This window comes from Erythrolamprus reginae, chromosome 4, assembly GCF_031021105.1.
Source record: "Erythrolamprus reginae isolate rEryReg1 chromosome 4, rEryReg1.hap1, whole genome shotgun sequence".
NCBI lineage: Eukaryota > Metazoa > Chordata > Lepidosauria > Squamata > Dipsadidae > Erythrolamprus > Erythrolamprus reginae.
The window spans coordinates 93,640,022-93,654,813 of record NC_091953.1 but is presented as its reverse complement, the minus strand read 5'-3'; the positions used below and the strand labels follow the sequence as shown (position 1 = coordinate 93,654,813).

The window sequence follows — 14,792 nt, the reverse complement described above, 5'->3', positions numbered from 1 at the left end:
ATCATCCTCCTCTTAAGAAGGAATCTTGTGTAGGGGAAAAAACCCAGTAGGAATATGTTTTGACTCATACTTTTGGGAAGCCATACCTGAATCAAGGTTTACTGATTGACATGATAGGGAGAAATGTCCTTGCCCTTGAACATAAGGTAAATCATTCTGGATAAAATTGCTCCCAGAATCCCAATTACATAGAAATATACTGTACGTATAAAATTTAACAGGTTATATTTATTTCAAAAATTTGGAACAAAGTTCCTGGGGCAATGCAAAACCTATGTGGCATTATACCGTCTAGCCAAGATGTCATTCTTGAGATCTTAGAAACAACTAAAATTATGGAATGCTTTGTTTTAAAATGACTAAATAAAAGTTCCAAAATACAGATCAAGTCTTTCCTGTGGTTCTTCGCTGACTGAATAATTCTTGTCAGGCTGTCTTGAACAGTTTCAAAGTTCCAGCTGTCAGAATTTTTCCGAAATTTGCTAGCAACTGATGCATCAACCACAGTATATGAAACTGTGACTCAATTCAGACATGCAGTATTTTCAAGCCATAAAATTAGAGCCTGAATGATTATTAAATTTAAAAAAATTAATAGGTACCAAAGGGAAACTAAGATAATAGTGTGTTTTCTTGTGTACTTTGCCATTCTCATCCACTTTGTCTCTAGCAGCATGCACCAAGATAGCTGCACATAAGTTTAATTTGTTAAAATGAAGTATTCACTAATTGATTGGAAGACACTCAGAATTTAGTATAAGATGAGCAGCTACATAAATGTTTTAAGTAAATAAATACATACATAATTATGATTGGTCAATTTAGATTCTAAATCATACTAATCCGAGTTTATAAATCCATTTCCAAACTATGATGTTATATACTCTCTAGCTGGATAGTTAATCACAATAAGCCACAATAAATTATTGCTTACTGTTGGTTATTTAGCCATGATCTGAAATTGCAATATTGTAAACTGGTCAACACTATCCTATACTATTACCATATAAACCCATTCAGCGGCTGCGTAATATTATGGATTTAGCACAGGTTCTTGGAATGGCTCCTAAGTGATAAGACTCTGGTATATATTAAGAAAAACAAGTCATTTCAAATTATTGATTTTTAAAGCACAAACTTTGTGCCGCCACAGAAAACATTTTTGCTGCTGCATCTATTTCCTTTGTCAAAACTATAAGCAAAACCAGTCGATCAGCTTTTTTCTGCATCATGGTGGTTTAGGATATCCTGGTTCAAGCATTATTTTCCTCTAATGGCGGTTATCAACTGAAGATCTGAAAGATAACTGGATGCTAAATGCTCATGTTTATGCATGACTTAAATGTAATGCAATTCTCCACCTTAATGAACTGGGATGTAACAAGGGCTCCCTCTTTTCAAGCATTTATTAATGAAGAATCTTTAAGAAATTTTCAAAGCAGTTAAGCCAAACATTGTGTAGGACATTAATACTGGCTAAAGATATCTACCGTATTTTTCAGAGTATAAGACGCACCTTAGTTTTGTGGGAGGAAAACAAAGAAAAAAGGTCTATGCATCCTAATAATTTGCCAAATAGCAAACAGCACAGATGATATACCATTTGCTGTATGTTGCTGTGCATGTGTGCCTGACCCACAGAAATAGCAAAAAATTGGAGAAATATACATTATGGCAGTATATTAATGCCAGTAAGTTTTCTTAAATGCAGTCACACTAACTCCTCCCAATTATCCACTCCAATAGATCCACTCCAAACATGCCTAAGCCAGGGTTTAACTCAGCTACCTTATCTTAATACTAAAACAACATTTGCCACATTTCTGATTATACTTTTACAGATCTTTATAAAATTGATGTGGCTTTCTGGAAGTATAGTTATTCTCTGCTATTTAAAAAAAGATACAATATCTTCAGATCAAGCATTTATTTAGAAAGCTTCTTCATTGTGTTGTCTAGATTAGAACAATAATAAAGCAGTCTTTAAAAAATAAGTCTAATAATTTGAACATTCTACAGACATTTATAGTTATTGACTTACCTCCTTGTATCCAATTCAGCAGAAAATAAAAAAACTGCATCTCCCTCCCAACAATTTGCCCCCTTGCAGTTAGTTTCACTTTCAGTTTAGCACCTGGCCTCGAATTAACCAAAGGTCAGGAAGCTGATAAATGAGTTGCTTGGCTTAACAAGCTCTGTTTGGTTTACTACAAGAAGGTAAATTGCTGGGAGGCAGAGGCCAAAAGATGGGGATGGCTGGATGGTTAGCTACATTCGGTATATAAGACTCACCCAAGTTTTCACCCTCTTTTGGGGGGTAAAAAGGTACATCTTATACTCCAAAAAATACAGTAACTGAACAAGGTAAACACAAAAATTGTATTAGAAGGTTACCTGATAACAAATGACGGTATCAGATTTCCAAGTAATGTGCTAAGCACATAACTTTTCACTTGGAAATATTATCCTTTGTTTTCACTAGTAATACTCAAATGCACATCAAGCCTTATGCTCTAATTATAAGTTCAGTTAAACAGAATCCCTTCTCTCCACATTGTGACAAGCAGGAATAGTAACAGCTATGTTTCTTACTATGCCAAAGTATGGTATTGTTAACTTCAACTAGAATATTCTTCAACTGCAGAGAGAACACTGATAGTCTTCGACTTACAACAGCTGGTTTAATGTCCGTTTGAAGTTCCAATGGCAATGACAAAAGGGACGTGATCATTTTTCACACTTATGACTGTTGTAACATCTCCGTGGCCACGTTATTTACATTTGGATGCTTGACAGCTTAGGACCATTGCAGTGTTCCGGAGTCACATACAACCTTCTGACAAGTTAAGAAAGTGGAAAAGCCAGATGCACTTGAGAAGTGTGTTACTAATTTAACAACTTCACCGATTCACTTAATAAATGTGGCAAGAAAAGTCATAAAAGGGGGAAAAACTCACTTAGCATATTTCTCACTTAGCAACATCAATTTTGGGCTCAGTTGTGGTCGTAAGATGAGGATTACCTGTATCCTCTTCTCTTTATATTACAGCTGCCCATGACTGCCATCTTCTGGATTGTTTTATGTCCTGCAGCTTTTATGATTCCCCCCCTTCCCCTTCTACATACAGACTCAGCTTAATTAAAAGGAGACAGGGTTAATATTGCAAATCTTTAAAAGCTTGTGTCTTTACGAAGCACACTCCTTTATCCATGATTTAGCTCAGAAGGAACTAGAAAGTTCTCCTAGACCAGGGCCAGGCAAAGTTGGCTCTTCTATGACTTGTGGACTTCAGCTTCCAGAATTCCTGAGCCAGTCATGCTAGGTCAGGAATTCTGGGAGTTGAAGTCCACATGTCCTAGAAGAGCCAACTTTGCCTACCCCTGTCCTAGACCTTTGGGTAAGAAAGAGAATGACCCCAAAGATCCAAACAAATCCTAAGTGTTTGGAAAGGGTATTTCCTGACCACTTTATAAAATAAATCCCGAAGAACTCTGTTGCCGAAATGAACAATGATGAAAATATCTAAGTGTGGAATTTTGTTATGAGTGGACTATAGAGTCTGGTCCAAGCAACTCCTTGCTTTAGAATTCTTTCTTGTACCAGTAATCAACCAAAGAATCTTCTATTTCAGCTTCTCCCTTTACCATAAAGAAACCCCACATACACAAAAACAGTTTAACCTTTTAAAACAAGCAAACTTATGAATACATGAATTATTTTTTTCCTATGCAACTAAGTACATTATTCTATTTAGTTACAGCATGCCATTATTATTTTTACAAATAAATCAAGATAGCAATCATATTCAACATGCCTTCCTCCTCTTATTTTTCCCACAACTCCTCTGTGTGATAGATTGGGTGAGAGAGAGATTGACTGGCCTAAGGTCACCCAGCTGGCTTTAATGGCTACAGCAGGACTTGAACTTACAGTCTCCTGTTTTCTAACTTGGTGTCTTAACCACTAGACCAGTGATGGCAAACCATTTTTCCCTCGGGTGCCAAAAGAGAGTGCGTGCACATTACCGCGCATGCGTGAGTGCCCACACCCATAATTCAATGTCTGGGGAGGGTGAAAATAATTTCCCCTACCTCCCATAGACCCTCTGGAGGCCAGAAATGGCCTGTTTCCCAACTTCTGGTGGGTGCACTGGCAACCCTCCCCAGGCTCCAAAGGCTTCCCTGTGGACAGGGGAGGGTAAAAATGCCCTCCCCCATCCCCCTGAGGCTCTCTGGAAGCCAAAAACACCCTCCCAGAGCCTCTGTGCAAGCCAAAAATCAGATGGTCAGCATACACATGCACATTAGAGCTGAGCTAGAGCAACAGCTCGAGTGCCAGCAGATATGGCTCTGCGTGCCACCTGTGCCATAGGTTCGCCATCACTGCACTAGACCAAACCGGTTCTAGTTTGAATACCTATGTTAACACTGATTTTATTTATCTTTTTAAGAAAAGTCAATTATGAACAAGTTGGTTCCAATTAAGACTGGTTACCTTATATTTAGCCATGACAGCATGGGTGTTGTGCCTCCACCAATGAGCCAGACAGTAAAAAAGACAATAAGTAGGGTCGTGGTGAACATCATCTGATGAGCATAGGTTGCAGTGTCCCGGATGGAAAGAGCAAATGCCATGGCTCCTCGGAGACCTGCAGACAACAGTGACAAAAAGATGGTGTCTGTCACACAGTAGAGGAGAGATGCTTTGAATACAGTACCTCCATCCAAACAGAAGGGCAACACTTAATACTTGATGAAATCTATAATTACCAACATACAGTGTTTCTCAGCTCCAGGAAAGGGAATCTGTTACTATGATGAAATATAAAAGATGCTCAAAACCACTATGTATCTGTTGAAGATTATGCAAGCCTTTCAACAATTAACAAAGCAGGTAGAATGAATCCACCATTTAATTGGTGATTTATAAAATCAACCTTTGTAAAAAAAAAAAACCATAGTAAATGATGGGAAAGCCCAAAGTTACGAAACCTGAGGAAGAATTTAGTAGTTGGACGCAAGTTACAATAGCTGTTAACATCCCAACATTTGACTTGTAGAATATACTGTATTTTAAAGATATATTTAAGTCTCTGTGTGTATTGACCATTGGAGTCAGTGTTGAATCCCAAAGACTGCCATTTCTTGCTTATTTTTTCCCCTTCTGGTAGTTCTTTCAGATTTCCAAGAATATTGGTTTAATTTGCCAGAGATAAACATTGTGCTCTATTTAGATGTTTGACATGACTTTAGGGTTCTTTTTTTTTTTTTTACTTTAACAAGAAATGTTATTGTTTTCAAAGAACAGGACAGAAAGAGCCACAGTAGATCTACATTTTTCAAGATGTCTCTTCATATCACAGTTATTTAAACATGTCAGTGCAACCTCTTCTAGTAACGAATAGTTCTGAACCTGTCTCCTGTTTTTTAAAGTAATTATGAGATGGTTATGAGCACAACAAAAAACACCAAAAAAATCACAGAGAGAGAGAGAGAGAGAGAGAGAGAGAGAGAGAGAGAGGGAGGAGGGTATAAAATGAATAGAACAAATAAATCTTTTCATCAGTGAGATAAGTTCACATTAGTCTTAGGTCACACCAAGACAGGTATTCCAAATACTGAAGATCTGCTCCAAATTTTGCTGTACTGAAAGAGGTCAAAATATGTGTCATAATTATTTTCCCGGATGTGTGAGTCATTGTGTTGCAGGAACTAGGCATATCTAGTTTAGCAAAGAGAAGACTGTCACAGAGAAGACTGTCACAGAGAAGAGAGAGTTGATCTATTCACCAAAGCACCTGAGTGGTGGACAAAAAGGAATGAATGGAAGATAATTAAAGAGAGAGCCAACCTAGGACAAATTTCCTGACAGATCAATTAATCAGTGGAACAGCTTGCCTCCTGGAGCTGGGAGCTTCAATGCTGGAGGTTTTCAAGAAGAGACTGAACAAGCATTTGTTCAGAATGGTATAGGGCTTGGACTTGAACAGGGGTATCAAACATAATTTCATTAAGGGTCGCATGAAGGTTATGTTTGATCGCAAGGGATCAGGGTGGATGTGGCTGAGGTGGGGATGACCAGTTTTGATGTTGTGTTAGGGGCGCCTGTGGTGGCCTGTGCACTCTGCCAGTGAAAACAGGCTCCTGAGCTCTGTTTTCTGCTATAACAGCTTCCTGCAACCCTTTGCTAGAGAAAACGGAGCTTGGGAGGGGCACATATGGCCCTCCCAAGCTCCATTTTTGCTGGCAGAGGCACTGCGAGCCGGTCTTTCACTATTTCCAGGGCAGCCTTATGGGCCAGATCTATATATCCAGTGGACCAGATCTGGCCCTCAGGCCTTGGGTTTAATATCCCTGGAGTAGAAGACCTCCAAAATCCCTTCCAACTTGTGATTATATTATTCTAAGAGCTTATACCAGCTACAAGAAAAATAATTATATTTTAGGATTGTTTTCTTTTAACATTACTTCTGAGATCACATAGAAACATTAAAAAATAAAGATTCCAAATAATGTTTTATTTACTCTGAGGCTTCTTCAAAAGAAGCAGTAGTGTAAGGTCATAAGTGTCCTGCTATGGATGTCCCAGGATCACTGCAATGCCACAATTTGGGTTCACAAAAACATTGTGGTTACTGAGAAATCAAGAGCATTTGTGAGCATGATAGGGCAGTTATTTTGTTTTCTTGAATTCTTTTTGGAAACAAAAATATATTGTCACTCAGTATGATTGAAATGAATTGATATCTAGTTCAGAAAACAATTGTAACTGTGTTAATTTTGCCATGGGAACATTCCACAAATCACATGGATTAAATGGACTTATCTTTCTTCATTTTGGTATGGGATGGGATGAGAAGGGAAGAACAAATAAAAGTGCACACTTAACAACCAATGAAGTTAAAAAAGATCAGAAGAGCTAAAAAACAATGGGAGAAAATAAGAATGACACATATGAGTACAGGTAGTCCTCAACTTATGACCACAAATGAGCTCAAAAATGTCCATTGTTAAGAAGGATAGTTGTTAAATGAATTTCAGCCCATTTTATGACCTTTACTATCACAGTTGTTAAGTGAATTACTGAGGTCGTTAAATTAGCAACTCAGTTATTAAATGAATCTGACTTCCCTATTGACTTTGCTTGTGAGAAGGTCACAAAAAGTGATCACATGATCCCAGGAGGTTATAACTGTCATAAATACATGCCTGTTTGTCAAGCGGCTGAATGTTGATCACATGATCATGGGGCGGCTGCAATGGTCATAAGTGTGAAAAACCGTCCTAAGTTACTTTTTTTAGTAGTATTGTAACTTTGAACAATCACGAAATGAATGGTTTAAGTTGAGGATTCCAGTATGTTAGAATATAATTCTATTATTATTATTATTATTATTATTATTATTATTATTATTATTATTATTATATTTTGATGACTAATAATAAAGACTAATGAAATATTTATTGACTTCATCTTATTGATTTACCTGAAAACATCATCATATGTTGAAAATTCCAGGAGATCTTGTGCCTTCTACCCAAATTCAGGAAGAAAGAGAGGGGGTAGATGTGTGCAGCCCGTCCCAGGAAAACCGCTATCTAACCACAACTTTTGGTTAAGAATCCAACAGGCATATATACATATATATATATATATATAAATCCCTTGTATTATTTTCAAGTAATTTCATTAATTTTAAGAATATCAAATATTACATCAAATATCAAATTGCCTTATTTCAGTCAATGACTACCGTGTTTCCCTGAAAATAGGAGCCTGTCTTATATTTTTTTGAATGCTGAAATAAGCACTTGGCCTTATTGGCATGCGCTCAAAAGCCTGAATGGGCCTATTATCAGGGGATGTCTTATCTTTGAGAAAACAGGGTATCATAAAACACAAAATCTGAACCAAAACCAAAGCAATGACTCATAAAAAGCAAATGCAAAGCATGGAATACTGGTTCTATGTGCGCTATTAAACAGTACTGGGTCAAAGAAGAGGTATAAAACAATATAGTAAAACATCTTGTTAAGGTTAAAATTAAAACTCAGACAATTTAATTTAATAATTTTAAGAATAAGTATCCTACAACATCTCTTTCTCGTGTAACAAACCCTTTCCTTATTCTTAAACATGTAATATTTAAATCAGGGCTCCCCAAACATGTGGACTTCAACTCCCAGAATCTCCAGCCAGCTATGTGAGTTGAAGTCCACCAGTCTTAAAATTGCCAAGTTTGAAGACCTCTGATTTAAATTCTAACCACTTCTGAGAAAGCCTCTGTTCCATTGAAATCTGTTTGTTGTCCGGTTTGAACAAGGGAAGTCTCTATGTCAATACTATGACAGCCAACATCTCTTGCTATCTATTTGTTCTTCATTATCTGCAGTAAGCATAAGGTTGCTGTTGAGAAAAAAAATAGGATTAACAGTCAGTCAATTCTCCTCCTGCACTGGTCACTAAGAAACTGCTCATATCATGAAAGCCACTTTAATGGATCCTTAGGGAAATTAGGCAAAAGATAAATTGCAGTTCTTTGCCAAGTTAATTCAAGTGGGAAAATCCTTGCATGCAGAGTATGCTCCGTGTTGCATTCATGTGCAAAACTGCGGCTTGATTTTCAAGTGCTCATTTTCAAGCGTACATTAACCTATGTACATTGCTCACTTGCAAGTGCTTAAGCAGAACTGTTTGTTGAATGGATGTTTATAAACACTGAAAGCTGAGCTTCTATATAAAAGCTAACCGGAAGAGATGCTCAACAGAAGTTCAGCACTAGACTAACTAACCTAAATGGGTTTAGAAGATTTAAAATAAAGAGGAAGAACAAGAAGGTATCTTTGAAATAAAGCCAATCTTACATGTGAATTTTACAAGAGCCTTCCTAAAGGGCATTGGTCAACGTAATGACAACAGAGACATAGGGACACTCAAGAGTAGCTCCAGATAATGTTACTGTTGCTGAACCAATAAAAATCGAACCTGTAGGCAAAATTATGAAATCCATAAATAAATAGGCTCTCCTGGTCATCTTTTCATGCTGAAACATCAATGTTGTAGGACAAAATAGTACCAGTCCTACTTTGAATTTCTACCTCTGTTACAGTTTTTAGAGTAAACTATGCAATCTCCAAGCCAATAGATCTTTGTAAGAAAATAAGGAAATTTAATTATTAATTAATTCTTGGAATGCGAGAATTGTAGCCAATTTCAAAACAGCACAGAGGCAGTAACTGTCAAGGACTAACTGTACAAAAAAGAATTCATCATTCCTTTCAGGTGGGATGTTTCTTCAACTATACTTTAATCTACATTCTTGAGATTTCCTCCAGATCTTTCATCTGAATAACAATCAAACCTGAAACTGTTAATGCTCTCCATAGAGAAGTCAAATAACCAACAGCCAAAAAAAAAAAGAGGAAGAGAAACCTTTTAGAATCAATTCTCTGAAAACTGCATCATAAATAGTAACAATGATCAGTACAACTTAAGATATTGCTATTACTATGTCAAAATGATTGAGAGGGATTAAAAAGTAGATTCTGGTTTAGAGTAAATTTTTCTCTCGGGCTGACTACAGAGCCTCAGAAGTGTAACAGAATCAAAAAAAGGTGTGATAATAAAAGGATTTTTAAAATTTAATCCTGAAGACAAGATTAAGATTGGGTGTCCCCAGGGGTGGGCTACTGCCTGGACAGGAGGGAATGCAGTGGGGTAGTGAAAATGGAGCTCCACCCCAGAGCATCCAATTTGCACTGACAGATGTTGAAAGAAAATGTAGGGCGTCCTGCATAAGCCACGGCCACAGTGTGGTGGTAAAAATTTTGGTAGCCCTTCACCGGGTGTCCCCCCCTCCCATGCATGACATATTTAAGAACAATAAAGTTCCTCATCCCTCAGTTTTCATCTGAAAGTATAATTCTCGATTTTCTACTTTTCAGCAAGTACCATGTTCCTCTTTTTCATTTTTCCCAGAATATGAAACAAAATAACTCTATTTTTTGAAATTATATTCCCAGGAATTTTTTTTCATATCACCAAACTGCTGCCACTTCAGTTTTACTCTCAGATACTTGAGAACTTCAGATGATACCAGAATTTGACTTTTTGTCATCTGGCTTTAATGCACATTGTCTACCTTCTTCTGAAGGTTTCTCAAATCTTATACTTGCCTTGATAAATATGCAGGTTTCAGAGATTCTGCATATACAGAGATTTATCCCACACAATACTCTGACTTACAGACAGAGATAATAATTTTTCTAATATTTAAGAATATAATAGAATTGGATTGAATTTTATTGGCTAAATATGATTTCACCCACAAGGAATGCTCTCAGTGTACATAAAATAAAAGATTAGTTTGTCAAGAATCATAAGATGCAACACTTAATGACAGTCCAGGTACAAATAAGCAATCCAATCATATTAGGAACCAGTCAAAATAAATTGTAAGGATACAAGCAACAAAGTTACAGTCATAGAGTCATTTGTGGGAGGAGTTGAGTAATGCTCATCCTCATGTTTGGATTACAGCAACACAAAATTCAAAAGCCATGGTTTTATGAAATAGTCTGCAGCAAAAGCTACTGTAGTCTGTTTTCCAACCTCTATAAAATACAGCTAGAACCCTAAATACACATAGTTAGGAGTTAATCCTATGAATTCTGTAGGACTTATTTCTAAGCAAACTTCAATAGGATTGGATATTTAAAAATACAGTGTTCCCTCGATTTCTGCGGGGGATGCGTTCCGAGACTGCCCGCAAAAGTCGAATTTCCGCGAAGTAGAGATGCGGAAGTAAATACACTATTTTTGGCTATGAACAGTATCCCAAGCCTTCCCTTAACACTTTAAACCCCTAAATTGCAATTTTCCATTCCCTTAGCAACCATTTAGATTATTATTCGCCATGTTTATTTATTAAAATTTATTAAAAAATATATTTATTAAAGGCAGACAAAAGTTTGGTGATGACATATGATGACATCGGGCGGGGAAAACCGTAGTATAGGGGGGAAACCCGTGAAGTATTTTTTAATGAATATTTTTGAAAAACCGTGGTATAGACATTCCGCGAAGTTTGAACCCGCGAAAATCGAGGGAACACTGTATCTTATTTCAACTCCATTAAAAACATAGAGAAAACTTCTGAAACCTTTGAAACATACATTTGAAATATGAAGAAAGGATACAAAAGCTCCAATTATGAAAACGGGGCTGAAAACGTGTTTCTGGAAAGTAAACAAAGCTAAGCCCATGTAAGAAAATATGAAATTCTCAGCCAGGAAATGCAGGACTTCAAAGAGCTGAGGGGAAATGTGAAAATATTAGTTTACCATTTACATTCAATATACCTGACATTTTATATAAACATTTATGTATTCCTGACTTTCACAAAACTCATGCTAAGTAAAACTCATGCTAAGCTACCTTTGAAAAGTATTTGGAAACTTCAGATCGTGCAGAATGCAGCTGCGAGAGCAATCGTGGGCTTCCCCAAAAATGCCCATGTCACACCAACACTCCGCAGACTGCATTGGTTGCCGATCAGTTTCCGGTCACAATTCAAAGTGTTGGTTATCACCTATAAAGCCCTTCATGGCACCGGACCAGGGTATCTACGAGACCGCCTTCTGCCGCACGAATCCCAGCAACCGGTTAGGTCCCACAGAGTTGATCTACTCTGGGTCCTGTTGACTAAACAATGTCGTCTGGCGGGGCCCAGGGGAAGAGCCTTCTCTGTGGCGGCCCCGGCCCTCTGGAATCAACTCCCCCCGGAGGTTAGAATTGCCCCCACCCTCCTTGCCTTTCGTAAACTCCTTAAAATCCACCTCTGTCATCAAGCGTGGGGGAACTGAGACATCTCCCCCTGCCTATGTAGTTCTAGTGCATGATATGACTGTATATATATTTGTTATATTGGGGTTTCTTTTAGATTTTTAAAGGTGTAATCGTTATCTTAGATTTTTAATTATTAGATTTGTCAATATATATTGTTTTTGTCGCTGCTGTGAGCCGCCCCGAGTCTGCGGAGAGGGGCGGCATACAAATCTAATAAATGAAATGAAATGAAATGAAAAATAAAAAATATATATAATAATAACAAAATAATGGGAAAATAATGTCAGTTTGTTACCAGGTTTTTTTGTCATTTTATACTATGCATCTGAAATTATACACCTGAGGTAATTTAATGCCAAGAAGGCAATTCCCAAATTCATATCTGTTCAGCCTTTCCCAATAAATACTTAATTTGGATGGTCTTCTAATATTGCAAAGATAATGATCATAAAATAGGCGTTGATTGCTTACCTGAACGCCTCTTCTCGTACGGTGAGTGGGTACAGCAGTCACATGGGTTGCTCCTGTCCAATCCGTTGGAACTGAGCCTAGCATTAAAAAAGACTGCTGGATCCGCCCCTTCCCCAGAATTCGCGAATCCATAGACTAGGCTCAGTAGTGAAGCTCTTTAATGTTCAACTCTCATGTGTTATAAGAAAATAGAATAGAAGGTAAAGAAGACCACACATAGGGAGGGAAGTGACTGCTGTACCCACTCACCGTACGAGAAGAGGCGTTCAGGTAAGCAATCAACGCCTATTCTCCGTACTGAAGGAGTGGGTCCAGCAGTCACATGGGACATACCCAAGAGATAGGTCCCTAGGGTGGGAGTACATTGCTATCGTGAGAGATAACGGATTGGAGTACTCTTCTGCCGAAGGCAGCGTCCGCTGATGCGTACGAATCGATTTTGTAGTGCCTTATGAAGAAATTTGGCGAGGCCCAAGTGGCTGCTTTGCAGACTTCTTCCAACGGAGCCTGAGTCGCCCAAGCGGCAGATGTGGCAGCACTTCTGGTGGAATGCGCTGTAATATTCCTTGGAATGGAAAGGGGAGCTGTCTCGTAGGCCTTAGAGATGGTCCCTCTGATCCAACGACCTATTACTGTAGAAGACACTCTGGATCCCAAGGATCTGGGATGGTAGGCTATGAAGAGTGCTTCAGATCTCCGGATGGATCTTGTGCGTTGGATATAAACCTTTAGCGCTCTAGTGAGATCCAGAGTGTGCCATCTAGTTGCCAGGGGATGCTCTCGTTGGAGGCAGAAGGAAGGTAATATGATATCCTGAGATCTGTGAACATGGAACTAACCTTTGGTAGAAAGGTGGGGTCCAGTCGCAGAACCACTTTATCCTGGTGAAAACTGGCAAAGGTCCTGTCTGATAGAAAGGGCTGCCAGCTCAGATATGCGTCGGGCGGATGTAATCGCCACCAGGAATGCTACCTTAAAGGATAGGTACCTGAGGGACGCAGAATTCAGGGGTTCGTAAGGTGCCTGAGTAAGAGAGTGGAGAACCCGTGGCAAGTCCCAGGTAGGATATCTGTGGATTTTAGAAGGCCTGAGGATGGCCACTCCTCTTAGAAATTCTTGGATTTCTGGAAAAGAGCGGAGGGGCTGCCTGCGAGGCCCCGCCAAGACGGAAGAAATGGCGGCCAGGTGCCGGCGGATGGTGCTGAAAAACCCTCCTGCGAGCACCACTGATGGAATTTGGACCAAGTATGGTCGTAGATCCGGTTGGTAGACCCTCTTCTAGACTTCAGGATGATTTCCACTGTGTCCGGGTCATACCCTCGCAGGTCTAAGTCCCTCCGGATAATAGCCAGGCGGTGAGGTGGAACCACTCTGGGTCCGGGTGGAAGGAGGCCCCCTGTCGCAACATATCCTCCGAAACGGGGAGTCGCCAGGGGTCCTGGACGGACAGTTGTTGGAGGTCCGCGAACCAGGGCCTGCGAGGCCAGTGAGGGGCAATCAGAATTACTCGGGCCGTCTCCAGGAGGATTTTGTTGATCACGTCTGGCAGAATTGGAATTGGAGGGAAGGCATACAATAGACCTGGAGGCCAAGGGCTCCTGAGAGCATTGATTGCCTCTGCTCCCGGAGACGGGAACCTGGAGATGAAGCGAGGGAGCTGGGCATTGGCTTTGGTCGCAAATAGATCCAACACTGGATGGCCGAACCTGAGGCAGATCTGGTGGAACAGTGACTGATGGAGATTCCACTCGCCTGGATCTAAGGTCACTCGCGAGAGCCAGTCCGCTTGGACATTGAGGCTCCCCGAGATGTGGTCGGCTAGAAGCGACTGGAGAGTTTTCTCTGCCCAAAGGCCTAACTTCGGGCCTCCCTCATGAGGGCCTTGGATCTTGTGCCTCCCTGTCTGCAAATATGGCCTTTGGTGACTATATTGTCGGTGAGAATCAGCACATGTTGGTTGGAGATGTGAGAGTGGAATTGTTTTAGAGCTAGAGACACGGCTCTTAATTCTAGCCAATTGATGGGCCTGGAAGCCTCCTCCGGTGCCCATGTGCCCTGAGCTAAAAGACCCTGGGCGTGGGCTCCCCAGCCCGAGAGGCTGGTATCTGTGGTGACTACAAACTGGTCGGGGCACCGGAAGGGAGATCCCTTGTCTAGGGCTGGAGAAGTCCACCACTTGAGGGATCTGCGAACCGTCGGAGGGATGGTGATGCGACGATTCGAGTTGCTGTGGCCCGATCTCTGGAAGGGTAATAGGAGCCACTGTAGTTCCCTGGCGTGAAGACGGACCCAGGGAACAATACCAATACATGACACCATTTTACCCAAAAGGGAAGATAGGGTGGCAATGGAGGTAGATTGCTGGGGCAGGATGCGAGCAATGAGATCCAAAAAGCTGCGTTTTCTCTCAGTGGAGAGGAAAACCTGGGATATCTCGGAATTAATGATAGTTCCCAGATGCAGAATGGAAGTG

The 14,792-nt window shown here is 39.8% G+C and overlaps 1 protein-coding gene across 2 annotated transcripts in view; it reads right to left on the bottom strand.

Annotated features, from left to right (window-relative positions):
- SLC9A7 (solute carrier family 9 member A7) overlaps window positions 1-14,792 on the bottom strand; it is an 86,836-nt gene that overhangs the window by 24,254 nt on the left and 47,790 nt on the right. For both annotated transcript variants that reach the window (XM_070750933.1, XM_070750934.1), the window contains exons 10-12: window positions 11,200-11,313; window positions 7,488-7,599; window positions 4,496-4,649 (exon numbers count right to left, since the gene is read on the bottom strand). In XM_070750933.1, coding sequence (XP_070607034.1) covers window positions 4,496-4,649; window positions 7,488-7,599; window positions 11,200-11,313 — 380 coding nt within the window. The remainder of the gene's footprint in view (window positions 1-4,495; window positions 4,650-7,487; window positions 7,600-11,199; window positions 11,314-14,792) is intronic.